Source organism: Gasterosteus aculeatus, chromosome 8, assembly GCF_964276395.1.
Source record: "Gasterosteus aculeatus chromosome 8, fGasAcu3.hap1.1, whole genome shotgun sequence".
Taxonomy (NCBI): Eukaryota; Metazoa; Chordata; class Actinopteri; order Perciformes; family Gasterosteidae; genus Gasterosteus; species Gasterosteus aculeatus.
In genome coordinates, this window is record NC_135695.1 from 11,263,485 (window position 1) to 11,277,619 (window position 14,135).

Below are 14,135 nucleotides of genomic sequence, written 5' to 3' on the forward strand. Positions count from 1 at the left end.
GTCCATGACTGCATTTGTCTTGAAAGCAATTCGCATACTTGTATAATGTGGGAATCGTTCACCATATTACAGCGATTCCTTGTTTCTCACTGCGGGTTGCGGGCGCGCGCATCGCTCCTCCTGTCCAGTCTGCGGCGGTAACGTAGCAACCAGAAGAAGAAGTAGTCGTAGAAGAAGAAAGATGCGGAAGCGCTGCTGTTGTTGGAAGTGAAACTGTCCGATTAGATTTACCTTAATTATGTTAATTTAACGTGTATGGCGGTGTGCGAGGCAGGTATTCCCGATAGAAGGGTTGTATGCTGCGTGTAAATATAAATTCGTGTGCCGGAACGTTTCAGACGCCAAAGAAGACAATTTGCAAGCAGGTGTGTGTTCATTTTTCCTCAGTGAGTCAAACTAGCCTTGTTATATTTACGATAACATTCATTTAGACGTGGGTTTTTGTGTGTGTTGTGAATGTAACAGCCAGCTCCAAACCTCTATACTGCTAACCGTTTTACAGTTTTACAATAAATATGAGTACATTTGACCCAAACTGAAATTGTAGTTAAGCAAGTTATGTTTGTGTAACTACACAGTGTTAGTCTGTCTCTTCTGTGGCATCAACTGGTAACGTTAAGTCAATTAAATCAATTCAAACTAGTTACCTAAGTTATTTAACGTTACGCAGCATCTAATCCTTTTCAAAAAATACATACACAGGAAAATGTCAAAAAAATCCAAGAAGCGAAAGCGCAGGAAGTCGTCATCCTCAAGCGAAGAAGTTGATGAGGTAAGAAAGTAAAAAATCCTCTGTTGCAATGCGTGTAATGTTATGTTATGCTGTGACATAACGTTAGCTGTTTGCATACATTGTTGAAACCCCCTTGAACGATTGTTGATGGAGGAAGTAACCAGCCGGGAATAGTTGTTTATGGCTGGTCCATAACAACTATTCCCGAAGTGCTTCGTCAAATTAATGGCAATAATGTAAACGAGCGGAAAATTGACCGATGGCTATCACAATTTAGATCGGATGACAAAAACTTGAACTCGTTGCAGAAGGTGTGAAAGTTTAAAAAAAAAAAAAAAGATATAAATAATGAGCATTTTTTGTATGTTTATTGTTTTCAACCATGCAAGGAAGAAGATGTTACTAAGAATTACAAAAGTGAGAAGACGAAGCAAGATGTAAACCGTCAGGAGAGGTTAGTTACAGTATACTTCACTTTTAACAAATGTTGCGATTGTGGTTAAAACTATTATAGCTCTTTATTTTCTGTCAATATAATATCTTCTTTTGTTCTTCAACTTCAGAAGTCAGGCAGCAAAGCAAGAAAAGTATGAAAAGTCGACGTGCAAGAAGTCACCAACTTTAAGGAAAGGAAATGTGAAGGCAAGAAGGTCTTCAATAGTGTTTTGTTACTATGGGCGGTCTATACGGATAAATAATTGTTTTGCATGTAATTTAATGTCACAAAATAATTACATATTCTGATATAATATCCACATACATTTGTGGAAAAAAATTTTTTGTTTCTGGATAGCTGATTCTGGATAAATCAAAGTCAAATTTCTTTCCCCATGTTTTCAGCCATCCAATGAAGAAGATGTTACTAAAAATGCCAGAAGTGGAAAGAAAAAGCAAGACAGCAACAGTCGGGAGAGGTTTGATACAGTATACTGAACTTTTAACAACAAAGTCATCTTGATATTATCTAGTTGAATACCATTTGCTTAATTAATTGCTTTTTGTTGTCTCTGAATTACATTTCTTCTGTTCTTCTGCAAGGAGTTGTGGAGCAAAAGAAGAAGATTCTACTTCAAGTACCGTCAAAGATGCTTCCCGAAGCACCCGCCACATAAAAAGACCTGTCTACAGACTATCAAAAACGCAAACAACAGACCTGAAACCTGTTGATCAGCAAGAAGAACGCTCAAAACCAAAAAGTGAAATTTTGAGTAAAGATAAAACGTTAAGTACGCGTAAGACTACGGAGAGGAAAAGCTTGAAACCATCAAGCAATGCAAGTAGACTTCCTCAGAGGACAGAGAAGACATCTAAAGGCACGACAGATTCCAAATCCTCCCAGAGTAGCACATCCACATTAAAAAAGCAGCGAATGAGTCCCAGTTTGGTTTCTGCTGAACAGATAGAAGAGAGGCAGGACGCACTAAAGGCAAAGTGCAAAGCTGAGGAACCAAAGAGGACTGCAAATGAAAGCAACACGATCAAGACCAGAGAACCATGCAAGGCCTCCTCTGTCACGCAGGATTCTTCATGGGAGAAGAGCAGAGACACTTTTAAGAAAATGTGCCAAAAGCATCAAGAAAATAAGGCCCAAAAGAGCCTCTGTACAGAAGCAAAAACCTCATCTGTCTCTACTGCAAAGCATTCCTCCACTTCATTCAAGCAGACTACCTCAGTTAGTAGCTCAAACGTGGTGGTCGGAAAAATCCCGGGGAAGCTCACATCGATGTCATGGAAGCCAGTCGAGTCATCATCTGTTAAGCAACAAAAAGGATGTCATGCATCTCCTCTGCCTTTTCAGTTTAAGATTTTAAAAAAGGTTCCACCAAGAACTAGCACCAGTAACAACGATGGCGATAGTTCTTCTCACGGGAAACTCAAACACGGAACTGAGCGTTCAGACTCATCATCCGGCAGTAATGCCGTGCAGGAAACTGTCCATCAAACTCACAACTCTTTGGATGTTACACCTAGTTCCTCATCTGAAGGGCAAGATAAGGGGTTGTTTTCGCTAGACCGACCTCCAGCTAAGCGTCAATCTGACCCTGAGCCGCGGGTCAACCAGGTAATAAAAAACATCATTCATTTAATCTGAACAAGACAATGTTTGTCTTACATTCATTGCTTTTCTTGAAAAAAAATCAAATTTCATACTATTCTAAAGGAAGCATTCTGTCAGCTTGTATATTGAAATTACATCCGTATTATGTTGTTAAAACATTTTCAAACGGTCGGTATATTTCTGGGTTTTCCAAAAATGTGTTTTTCTGCAGATGCTGGTGGTTGAAGAGCTTCACCTCGCCCGCTCCGAGAGGCGGTTGGAGCTGGACATAATGCAGAGCTATGGGGAACTCACCTGTATGGAAATAGACCCTCCAGAAGAGAAATCTGCAGACACACACTGTGCGTGTAATTGTTTAGTTCAGAATTTCTTGAAATTGTGTGCGCTCTTCATAAGACCGCATGGAGTCACTAAAAGTTGAGTTCAAAAGTCAAGCCTTGTAATGGCCTCACTTCCAAATTCACACACACAAATAGCAAGACGGAAGATATTTAGATGGATAAAGCTTAAAGGTAAAGAGTAAGCCTACAGAAGATATAAGGGAATTCTTATTTGATCTGACGTTATTATGTTGTTAACTTATGACAAACTATTTACCATGAATGAACTTGCTTTCTACAGGTGAACGGGCTCCTCTGCAGGACCTAATCCTTGTTTTGGACACCAATATTCTCCTCAGTCACCTGGATTATGTGAAAAAGATGAGATCTCACAGCCTCGGAGGTGTTTATAATGATTTTACTACTCAATGTTTTTGAATGATTTACTGTTACTTCATATGCCATGAAATGGTGTAACAGGCCATTATAGAATGTATCTAGTTACTTTTCACTTCCAAATTTTTCCAGTTTTGAGCCAAATGCTAAAAGTTATTTAGCAGCAGCGGCTTAGTTATTATTATACATCATCAAGAAATGTCTCCACCTTTATGAACACATCTCCGATTTAAAAGTGCAATACATGTTTAACTGTCCATGCTGTTATTTCCTTTTAATTTCCCAGATCCTTGTAATCAATACTATTTCAGGGCTAACAAACATGTCAAACATGTCAAGCCTTGATACAGTGATTAATCACACTTGAGGAGCAGGAAAGTAATTCAAGTATGCAAAGAACAGACCACGTAACAATCACCTGTTCACAGAGAGATAACATCATCTCAGTAACAGTTAAAATGGGATTATTGCTGGGGAAATATATAAAAAACGTACCATGAAAATCTCATGAAGCATGGGCTCATCAATACTTCTCTTCCTCACCTGTTTAGCCATGGGCGTCCCGATAGTCCTGATCCCCTGGGTGGTGCTTCAGGAGCTGGATTCCTTAAAAAGGGGGAGAGGCACGTCGGGTTCTGTGGCACACCTGGCGACGCCTGCCATCTCGTACATTTACAACTCTTTGAAAAATCGGGAACCTCACCTGTGGGGGCAGTCGATGCAGCAGGCCTCTGAGAGCAGCAGTGAGTGTTTATTTAAGAAAAGTAGTGCAATTAAATTTAGCATTTTGGAAGTGTGTTATTGTGCATTGTGCTTGAGTTGAGCATTACAGCCTATTATTCCATGAGTATCTTGACATTTTACACTATTTTGCGTTATGCACTTATATAGAGCTTTTCTACGTTTATTATTGTTACCACATTCCATGTATCCATGCTCACTCCTTTTCACAAATACTTAGTGGTGCTATCAATGAGCTATTTCTTCATTATTCATCATCAACACATACATATTGTGAATCTAGAGGGCAGGTTTCACCGTTAAATAAGGTGAGCCACTTCTTAGCTGTATATATTAATCAAGACTGATTTTGGTGGTGTTAGGTTCTCTGCCAAAAGATGAAAAGGGATTTTCAGCAGAGATATTATTAAGTATTTAGGAGCACATAAGCAATTAGTGCATCTCTTGAAATATTCATCTTGCGCTCTTCATCTTTGTCCCCCTTGTCTTTAAAAGAAAAAGACACTGTTGGATGGTGTGGTAACACACTAACCATGAGCTCCCATTGTACTGAATTAAACATGTCTCTTTAACAGGCTGTCTTGTTTTTCTCTCTCACTTTCTTTGTCCTCATCTCCCTTCCCCTCTCTCTTTGTACCTACGTGTCCCCCAGATGGTCTGAATGCTGAGAATAATGATGACAGGGTGCTGCAGTGCTGCCTGCAGTACCAGAGTCTGCACCCAGAGTGTGCTGTCATTCTATGCACGTGAGTTCCCCCTCCCCCCGATGGCATGTGCTGCTGCTGCAGAGTGTGTGTCCTCTGCAAATAATGCACATGCATGTGACTGTGAGTGGGCCCAGCCAGATAGTTCCAGTTCATGAGAGAGAGGGCCAGACAGAATAATTAGGAAAGAATAGATGTGCTGAGTATGGAGAATTTAGTTGAGGGATTTTGTGGCCTGCGTAGAAGGGACGGCCATTGTATCGATTCACCTTCTTTTTCCTTTTGACCTATTTCTCTGACTGCCACCATTTCCTAACGCTGTTACGGATTGTTTTGCCAAATCACAGTAGAATTTACTGGGCCGACATTTGGTTAATGTTGCACAGCTGATAAGCTAACCTAAGTCAGATAATTCTGAATTCAATGCTACAAACCTCTCGGCCGATTTAGAAAAAGATTAATTCCAATGTGGTTTGTGTTATCACTGCTGTATAGACCAGCCAGATAACTAATATTCCTTCCTCGTGTTCCTCTCTAGTAACGATAAGAACCTTTGCAGTAAGGCCCTACTGAGCGGAGTGAAGGCCCTCAGCAAGAATGATTTGGAGGCAGAGAACGGAAAGTCCAGCCATGGCTTTCATCCTCTGCAAAACATTAATACTCCAACCGTGCCCCGCGTCAGCCCTCACCTCTCATCACCAATGCAGAGCAGCAGCTACACACCAGCCCAGCCACGCAGTCGAGAGAGAACAGGCTGGTCTGTGGCAGAGAAAGGTGTGCCGAGCATTAATGTGTACTTTCTTGCAAAGCGGGAAATGACTTGCCATTTTCCACTGTGTTTGCCTCACGTCCAGCCCATCTGTATTAATTGTTTCGTTAGCTGACATTATAGCAAACCAGCAGGGTATTTGTTGTGTGTAGCTGCAATACTACCTAGTGTGTATACTGTGCTCTGCTATGCTCCCCCTTGCTCCTGCTGCAAATACATGCATATCATCTTTTTGGAGAACAAAAACTGCTGTGCTGCATTATTGGTATCCACCTACAGTATGTATGCATTTATGTAACACAGATAACCAGCGACTGAGCACAAGAGAGGAGGAAGAGAAGACAAAATGGAACCCCAGAAGCGTTTGTGAGTTAGAGGACTGCCTGCGAGAGGTGCTGTCCGATGTGTTAGAGGTGGAGATGAAGGCCGCCTTCGAAGACCTCTGGCTAGAGGTAACATTGGCAATTGTAATTTCACATTATCCTTCAGACTATATTTCAATTAGTGTTTTGAAAATGGTTTAAAAAGATTACGAACTAATAGCTGGTATTCATGAAAGGATTAAAGGTGCATATTTGCTTGGTCCTCTTTGTGCTTTTGATCAAATTTAAATGTTTTGGGTGGAACATTTTGTACTGTCCCCTCTCGTGGGCTATCAAAGAGACGGATTGATTTTCATTTTGAACATTGCGATAGTATTCCTTTTGGCAATTTCTATTGTGTTCTTTCATCTGTTAACAGATAGTTTGCTTAAAACCCCCCTGGAGTCTTCGAGATGTCTTGCACTGTTTGAAAAAGCACTGGATTGCTGTCTTTGGGCATGTTGTCCCACGGAGGAACCTGCAAACTGTTTTAAACCTTATTGAATTCTTCAACTCAGGTATGTGGGTCAAAGAGGGGGAAGGGCTCGTATGTGTATGAGTGGCTTTAAACAGTCTTCAAGTCTTCTGTGTTTGGTCTTGAATCTTGTTGCAACTGTGACCGGCACCGTCCTCAAGGTTAACTTAACAATTCACTATCTATAACAAATAATGTCTACTGTTCAATAGAGGCTAGTAAAGATATGATAAAACAAATAGCCAACACATGAAACATGTATGCTAATAATGATCATCTACTATAAACAGTCTTGCCTGTCTTGTTCATAGTCCAAAGACAAAGACACCACTCAGTGTGCAGTTGTTCGGTAACTTGGGAAATGTAACTCAACGTAATATGTAACTCAGTAAAAAAATCTTTTCCACATTTTTTAGACAAATAAATCAAGCCCGGTTAAAAGTTAGTTCTTGTTTTTAGCTTTTTATTTAGCACTCCTCAGACGCTGGTATTTGCTGAGGCTTGATAAAGTCCTACAATGTAGTTGAAAACATCTGATTCATTTAAATGTGAACAGTCTAATTTAATAAAACTAAGAAAATAAACCCTTACATACAATATAACAGTATACAAGAGATGCAACTGCATACAATTTCAGATCTGTTGGGCACACAGGTATCTAAGTAGTCTTTGTGCCACTGTAGGAGTTTTAACATTTTATCTTTCTCCGGACAGCAGCTTTAAGATACTGGTTCATCCCTCAGATGTAACCTTGGTTTCAGCCTCCCATTCAGTCTCCCTGTCCACCTGTGTGGGGTCAACTGCAGTGGCACAATGACTTTGATTGCTCCAAGGTTGTTAATAGATAAGACAAGGGATTTTCTCCCTTTGCCCGTGTTTACACACTAACACAATGCTGGATTTCTTGGTACCACAGAACTTGGCTCTGTGCCAGGACTGTGAGCGTAAGCCGAGGAGGAGGAGGAGGAAGAGGAAGAGAAAAAGAAGGAGGGATAAACTGTATATGAGGCAAAGAACAAATCTAGTGGAAAAGTACTGCATGCAATGTTGTGATCGCCCTTGAGCAGGTGGGAGCGTGCATGTGTGAGGACAGCCTCCTAAAAAGTGACAAAGGCTCATAAATGATGAGATTTCTTTTGTACATTGTTTAGCATAGTATACCATTACGGCTAGGGTTACCTTTTGTTAAAGCTAAGTTAAGTCAGGGCTAGAGAATGGTCCTCTGTCGGAGGAACGATGGATTCATGACGACACGGTCTGATACCACGACAGGGATCATTTAACATGAGTGCTGCCTTTCCATAGGAATTCTTACCCACATTGTTTTATTGTGAACTGATAACCTTAGGCAACAATGAGGGTAAGGGATACAGATCGGTATGTGTCTGTTGTGTTTAAGCTATGTGCCGAGGGAATTAATGTAAGAACATACAACGTCTTTTTAGGTATTCAGTACCATGGAAGTTTCGAAGCAGAGCCGGACATAAGACGCAAGCACACACAAGTTCAGTCTGAGCCAACTGGTTTTTGGTCACTGTGTCCCTCACCGTCTGGATTTTTTGCTTTATATGTACATATTCACACTGGTACTTGTCAAACGGTCACATCCTCCTCCGTGGACCACAAAACAGCTGGCAACTCAATGTATGTATGTCCTGTGTATCTGCTGGCACACGTCAGATGGCTCACATCTATTTTTCATGTGTTTATCAGCTGGGACAGCAAACTGTAGCGCCGCTTCAGCAGCCCTCCAAGAAGCGAAGAAGCTCGTGACAGTATTTGGGAAAAGTTCAGCACTTGTTCCCAGTGCCATCTCAAAAATGGAAAACATTTACAACAACCTACAAGCGCAGGTCAGCTAAGGGCAAACTGAAAGTGACATGCGCTCACAGCTCAGACATATTCCACTTCTGACCTGTTGAAGAAGTTTACTCCTTTACTACTACCGCACCCTCTGAATTGTGTGTGTTTGTGTGTTCAGTGGGAACCTCCTGGCTGTGATATTCTCATGAATGATAATGAAGAAGAAAAACAACCCACGTGTGCTCAGGCCTCTCACCAGGAAGTGTGGTCCCTGTTTGAGAACATCTGGGCTTATATGTCTCAAATAAGGTGGGTTTACCAGGGATCAGACTGATGTTCTGGGATGAATCTACTGTACAGAACATATGAGGGTCATGTGTTTCATTTTTTGTGACAGATTTTCACAATGAAAATGCCTTGATCTTTGAAGATCACAGACGTGTCTTTGGAGGTTGTTTATTTGGTTTTGTATTTAATTCCATGGGCCCCTAAGGTCATTGGTTTCTGTCATGTTTCAGCTTGGAAGTGTTCAAAGCTCTGGGCTTTGACCCTCACACCATGCGGGGTCCGCCAGCGGTGGGATGTCCTCCGCCACCGCAGGACGCCGTGGTCTGTTTGCACAAGCTGTCCTCCATGGTCTCACAGCTGCTCCAGGCCTTCAGCAGGTATCTCAGCCCGTTCATACCGATCGGTCAATCTGCCACGTTTGTGTTTCACAACGAATCATATAACAACTTGTATATGAGAGGATGATCGCTTGTGGTGATGAAGCCACTGAGAGTTTTCACCTGAGCTCTACTGACCTTTGAAGTCATCATTTTGGTCTTACAAGAGCTCTTAAGATGGACCACAAATATAGCAACTTGCTGGTGAACGCAGTGTCGCAAACAGCTGCCAAACATTCGCGTAGTTCCGTTTGCAGATGTTGGAGTCCAAACAGAAAGCTATAAAGAGAGGGAATATTTGATGGTCCAGTGCAGCCCGCCGACTTTGCTAAGTGTAAAAACTTTCTATAAAAGTAGAGGCTATTCCTAAAAAGTCCACAGGGGGTCGCACTCTGTGAGTGAGCGCATGCGTTGGACCAGAGGCAGCGCCCGCTCGGATTTGTGTGACAACTCTGAATATGTCTACTTGGACACCCTCCATAACTCTTCTCCCAATGGTCATTGTCCCCACGCTATCCCTCCTCGTAACCTTCCCCCGATGTGTCTCACATTTGTCTTAGAAACCTCTTTAGACCGTCCTTCCCGTGTTCTAAACCCGCCTCCTCCTTCCTGTGTCTTGGTTTATGTGTGTGTTGTATACACTTAGCTGTCAGTTTTCACAATCAATCACAATCATTTGAATTGTGTTGTTATTCTGCTTGACCTTGAAGCTTTGCCGTGTCACCTTCACCACGACGCAACAGACAACTCTACACTGTAGTACGGTTCCACAGTGTTTCTCACAGTGCCATCTGGCAAAAACGAGAAATGCTAAAAGGTATCCATGAGTGCTCTTTACTTACAGTAGCTTCCCCAGTGTATACTTTGGCCCTGCAGTGGCCTCCAAATATATTTGCACTTGCTTACATTTCACAGAATGGAAATCACAGAGGAGCAAGAAGCTGAACGAGTCTTTGGTTCAGTGCAGTGAGAAATTTGCACCATTAAATAATACAGGATTCAATGCAGGATGTGTCTCCTCACCTCCCTCTCACTCAAGGGCACGAAATATGGATAATTTAGGTACAATTTATATTCTATTCATCACTCCTATGCCGTCCCTATTTACTCTCTCACTCACTTTGCTCCCCCTCCCCCCACCTGTGTTTGTGCATCTATGTTAGATGGATGGATAGATAGTGGGAGAAAAACGGTCCTGTGTAGTCATGTTGTTACATATACTGGAACAAAGGCTGTCCCTCTAATATGTGGTGTGTGTTTTTGTCCATCTCAGTATCTTGTCATCAGCCCCCGGTTTGGAGGAAGTTTCGGCCCTGCTCTGCATCATCCGCTCTAATAAGGTTGGTGCCATAACTCATGTTATTGGTATTAAACTAGCTTATTAAAGTACCGTTGACCTTTTTCCACCGCAGTGGTCTTTGTCTCGTTTGACTCCCCTTGGCCCACTCACATGCACTGTGTTTCAGATTATTGACATGGATTCCAGATTGACAGCAGAAGACCTTCTGGATTGTTTCTCACAACAAGACTACAGGTAGGGCGCACAAAACACACACACACACACTCAAATAGTGCTGGTAACTGTTGACACAGAACAGAATGCTGTCACGCTATGACTTCAGTTGCACGTCCGTTCCGGTGACTTGAGTCCACACTCTTCACCTCCTCTAAACGTTCTCACCTTCCTGTCCGTTATTGTGTCCTACTGTGTTAACCCCACACGCGTGACTCTCACCCTCAGCCCTTCCTCGGCCGCTGTTGTTCTTTCTGGTTTCTTAGGAATCCAAGTCAACCTCCAATTATTCAAGTTGCTCTTCCAGAGAATTAATTATCTCTTCTTGTAAATCGATGTGCTCACTTTTGTTTTGTACGTCAGAGACGGAAATTCCATTTTCTGGTCCTGTGATTCAACTTTTAATAGGTTCTTAACACATTTTATTTTATGTATCACTTAACGTTTTATTAATGTCATTTGTGTGTCCTTGTTCTTTGTTCTCTTCGTCTTGGAAGAGAGGCTTTTTGATTCTTTGTGCTTTTTTAATAATTAATTCTTGTGAAATAGATCCAGCACCCCCTTAAATTGTCATGTACTGAGTCACTCAGTTGATTAATGATGATTTATGCTCTTAGCTCCGACATTCTTTTGACACGAATTACACACTTTTATACCGACAACATTCTCTATTCCCCCAGCTTGTGTTGAAGCATGCCTGTGCAGGTATGTGGCAGGCATGTGTTGCCAGCTGCACAGCCTTTGCTTTGTCATAATAGCCCTCCCCGAAGATATCCCCAGCAGAGCCCTGATAATAATGGTGGACATGTCAACAATTCCAGCCCTCATTGGGAACACACTTCATCAAAGGGCGGCGTAATAGAGCTTTGTACTTATATAATCTAATAACCCCATGGTCATCACCAGACTTTCTTGTAATTTATCTGTTGCATTGACAAGAATTATTCCTGCACTAAGATTGACTTACTACTACTTCCAGTGGCAGTGGGAACTGGAGGTAAATGCCTGGTTGACTCTATTTGAAACATGGAGATTAAACAGGACTCTCATTATAAGTTCTGTTGAGGTTAACATAGAGTCACAAATGTCGTCTGGATTGCAGCAGAACACTTAACCAGGTTATTGTCAACGTCATTTGCGTAACACCTGATTTTACTTTATGTGTAAATACTGGAAGTATTTACGTGTTAGAGACAAATATTTGACCTGATACTAATACAACTTAACAAGTTTTGCAGTTCTGCAATGATGATTGGCTGTTGGTTAGTTTAAATACGGAAAGTTAATCACCAACCATTTTGATAGTTGCAGTATAAGACAAATCACTCAGACATGAAGAGGCCCATCATACTGTGCTTCTGGGGCTAAATTGCTGCCGCAAACATAACATAGGTTGAACACACAGCTGTTTCCATGGAAATAGGCCAAAGTTGTGATATATTCAACAGATTATTTGTTTTTTTCCAGCCATTATGTGTCATCTCTTGGTGCAGCAGCCTGACTGTCGGTTTCTGATGATTCCACCACCACATAAAAGATATTGACTTTCACTTACAGTAAGTGATAGAATGGCTCTAAATCAGTACTGCGGTTGCTTTTACATTTAAAATGATTATTGTATTATTGAGCTTTGCGGGCACTCGCTGTTAAGCTGAATCTGCTCGTAAATATTTTATTTGTTACATTCACTGCCAAAGGATGTCGGAGTTTACTTCTTGAGCGCATTATCCGTAGTGGTAAATATTTGATTTTGGTGCGGCGGTATGATGTCATCAGTTATATAAAGCTTGGGGGAGGCCTTTCTCCAGGAGCTGTGTTCTTTGTTTCCTAAAGAAATAAGAAAAAAAGATATGCATATACAGATTTATTCATGACTATACGCATAGAAACTTATTCAACAATCAGTACAGAAAAAGTAGGCTTGGAAAATCTTAATTCATGTGCAGCATACACAAGCACCATGAGTGTATGATAGACTCTTAAATGTTTGTAATTCGGTGGTAAAGACGTGCACATTTACACACAGTAAGCACTTTTCTGAAGGCCAAGTCAATTTGACCTTTTTTTTTGTTCTCACTGGATGAGAATTGAATCAAACTGTCTGCTAGCACACCTTTATGTCCGAGAGCTATTCATGAGCATGAGAATATGCGCAGCATGTTAATGTGTTTCCACCGTACCCGCCAAGTCATCTGAACATGTGCGGTACCGGTTGTAATAATGTTTGTGCGAACTGTTGGTATTTGCATGTGTCATCGGGGCCTGACGCTTCACATTTCGGTTATCACAGCTGATAAGTCACTGCTCCCTGACATTGTGTGCATGTCCAGCCCGCGTGTGCAACGTGCATATCACCTGCTCCTTATCCATGGCGGCCGAGCCTTTCAGCATTATCTAATATGCGTACGTGGTTTAATGAAACAGTCAAACAGAGTGACCAGGGGCAAACACCGACTGCCGTTTGATCAAATTAGTCAAATTATGGAGAGAAGCACGGCCTAACTTAGATTTAGATTTTCTGATTTATTTTATTTTAACTACAACAAAGAGAAACTGCTCTGGCTTTAGACAGATCATCTTTCAGCAATTAAACAAAAAGTTGATTATAGTCTTGTTCGAAATAGAAGAGAAGCATTCGTCTCGTCCTTATTACTTAGAACTTTAATATTTCTGACTGTTTGTAAGTCTTTTTAGGTGAGAAACATTAGAAATACAAAAAATGATTTCTATAGGTAAGCCTCCCACAAGTTTTCCCTCCTTCTGATGGGAAGCAGTAGTTTGAGCCACCGGTTGGTTGCCATTCAGTTCATGTCTCAGCTTGATCAGCAGAGTCATGTCGACGTGTCATGTGGTTCTATGCTAACCATAAAATGCAAATGACCATGTTGATCCCTCGATGTCCTATCAAACACACAACTCCCAGAGGCAGCACCGCTCTGCCTCTTTTGTGTGCGCGTTGACGTTCCGGGTCACCGGCAATTCATGTGCGTCACTGACTTTGCGTGTCTGGGCTCAGAGATCCTTCCTGGTGAGAGCTTAAAGCTCTTAATTCATAGTCCTAACAAAGCAAACCCAGTGGCAGGAAGCCTTCCACACAGTCCCGCTGTCCGTGCAGGACGCTCGGATGTAAAAAAAAAAAACAGATCTTTGTGACCGAACAACAGATTCGGGGGAAAGATGGGTGACACAAACTGCTATTTTCCACAGGTCATGAAAAACACACCGCTGCACTAGTGGGTGAAGAAAGGGAGGTGGATTGACAGGATGGAGGGGACAAAGAGGGGTGGGGGGGGTCGGAGTTATCAACAGCCGCTAAAAACGCCTCTTTCTTTCCCCCTTCTCTCCGCCCGGGAGTTACATAACGCTCCGAAAGGAAACAAAGCGCACGAGGAAACAAACAAGCAACAAGCTCCCTCAGTGTCTCTGCTGCCAGGCAGCTGTTGCCGGGACCTAAGCAGCCGATTTATAAACCGGTTTGTGCTCACAGCGACAGACATTTCCGTCTTGTTGGTGACCTAATATTTTTTTTAACTTTTTTTGTGGTGTTTTATGTGTTGTTGGAAAAAAAAGGACATTCAGCTGGAGAAAAGTGTAG

At 41.8% G+C, this 14,135-nt stretch overlaps 1 protein-coding gene and 1 long non-coding RNA gene across 6 annotated transcripts in view; both read left to right on the forward strand.

Annotated features, from left to right (window-relative positions):
- Window positions 1–14,135, forward strand: part of swt1 (SWT1 RNA endoribonuclease homolog) — a 35,449-nt gene continuing 21,314 nt past the window's right edge. The window contains exons 1-19 of one of the 5 annotated variants that reach the window (XM_078108170.1): window positions 117–365; window positions 703–772; window positions 1,123–1,187; window positions 1,297–1,375; window positions 1,574–1,647; window positions 1,772–2,795; window positions 3,004–3,133; window positions 3,414–3,515; window positions 4,060–4,251; window positions 4,902–4,995; window positions 5,492–5,727; window positions 6,026–6,174; window positions 6,464–6,602; window positions 8,273–8,412; window positions 8,541–8,671; window positions 8,881–9,027; window positions 10,301–10,367; window positions 10,494–10,561; window positions 12,008–12,174. In XM_078108170.1, coding sequence (XP_077964296.1) covers window positions 707–772; window positions 1,123–1,187; window positions 1,297–1,375; window positions 1,574–1,647; window positions 1,772–2,795; window positions 3,004–3,133; window positions 3,414–3,515; window positions 4,060–4,251; window positions 4,902–4,995; window positions 5,492–5,727; window positions 6,026–6,174; window positions 6,464–6,602; window positions 8,273–8,412; window positions 8,541–8,671; window positions 8,881–9,027; window positions 10,301–10,367; window positions 10,494–10,561; window positions 12,008–12,041 — 2,937 coding nt within the window. In that variant the 5' untranslated portion in view covers window positions 117–365; window positions 703–706 and the 3' untranslated portion in view covers window positions 12,042–12,174. Of the gene's footprint in view, window positions 387–702; window positions 773–1,122; window positions 1,188–1,296; window positions 1,376–1,573; window positions 1,648–1,771; window positions 2,796–3,003; window positions 3,134–3,413; window positions 3,516–4,059; window positions 4,252–4,901; window positions 4,996–5,491; window positions 5,728–6,025; window positions 6,175–6,463; window positions 6,603–8,272; window positions 8,413–8,540; window positions 8,672–8,880; window positions 9,028–10,300; window positions 10,368–10,493; window positions 10,562–12,007; window positions 12,175–14,135 lie in introns of those variants that run through there. The other 4 variants (XM_040185369.2, XM_078108168.1, XM_040185371.2 and 1 more) reach the window with 4 other exon arrangements.
- LOC144411440 (uncharacterized) lies at window positions 9,736–10,160 on the forward strand. Its single transcript, XR_013468594.1, has 2 exons — window positions 9,736–9,844; window positions 9,943–10,160. It is a non-coding gene; the product is annotated as an uncharacterized LOC144411440 (long non-coding RNA).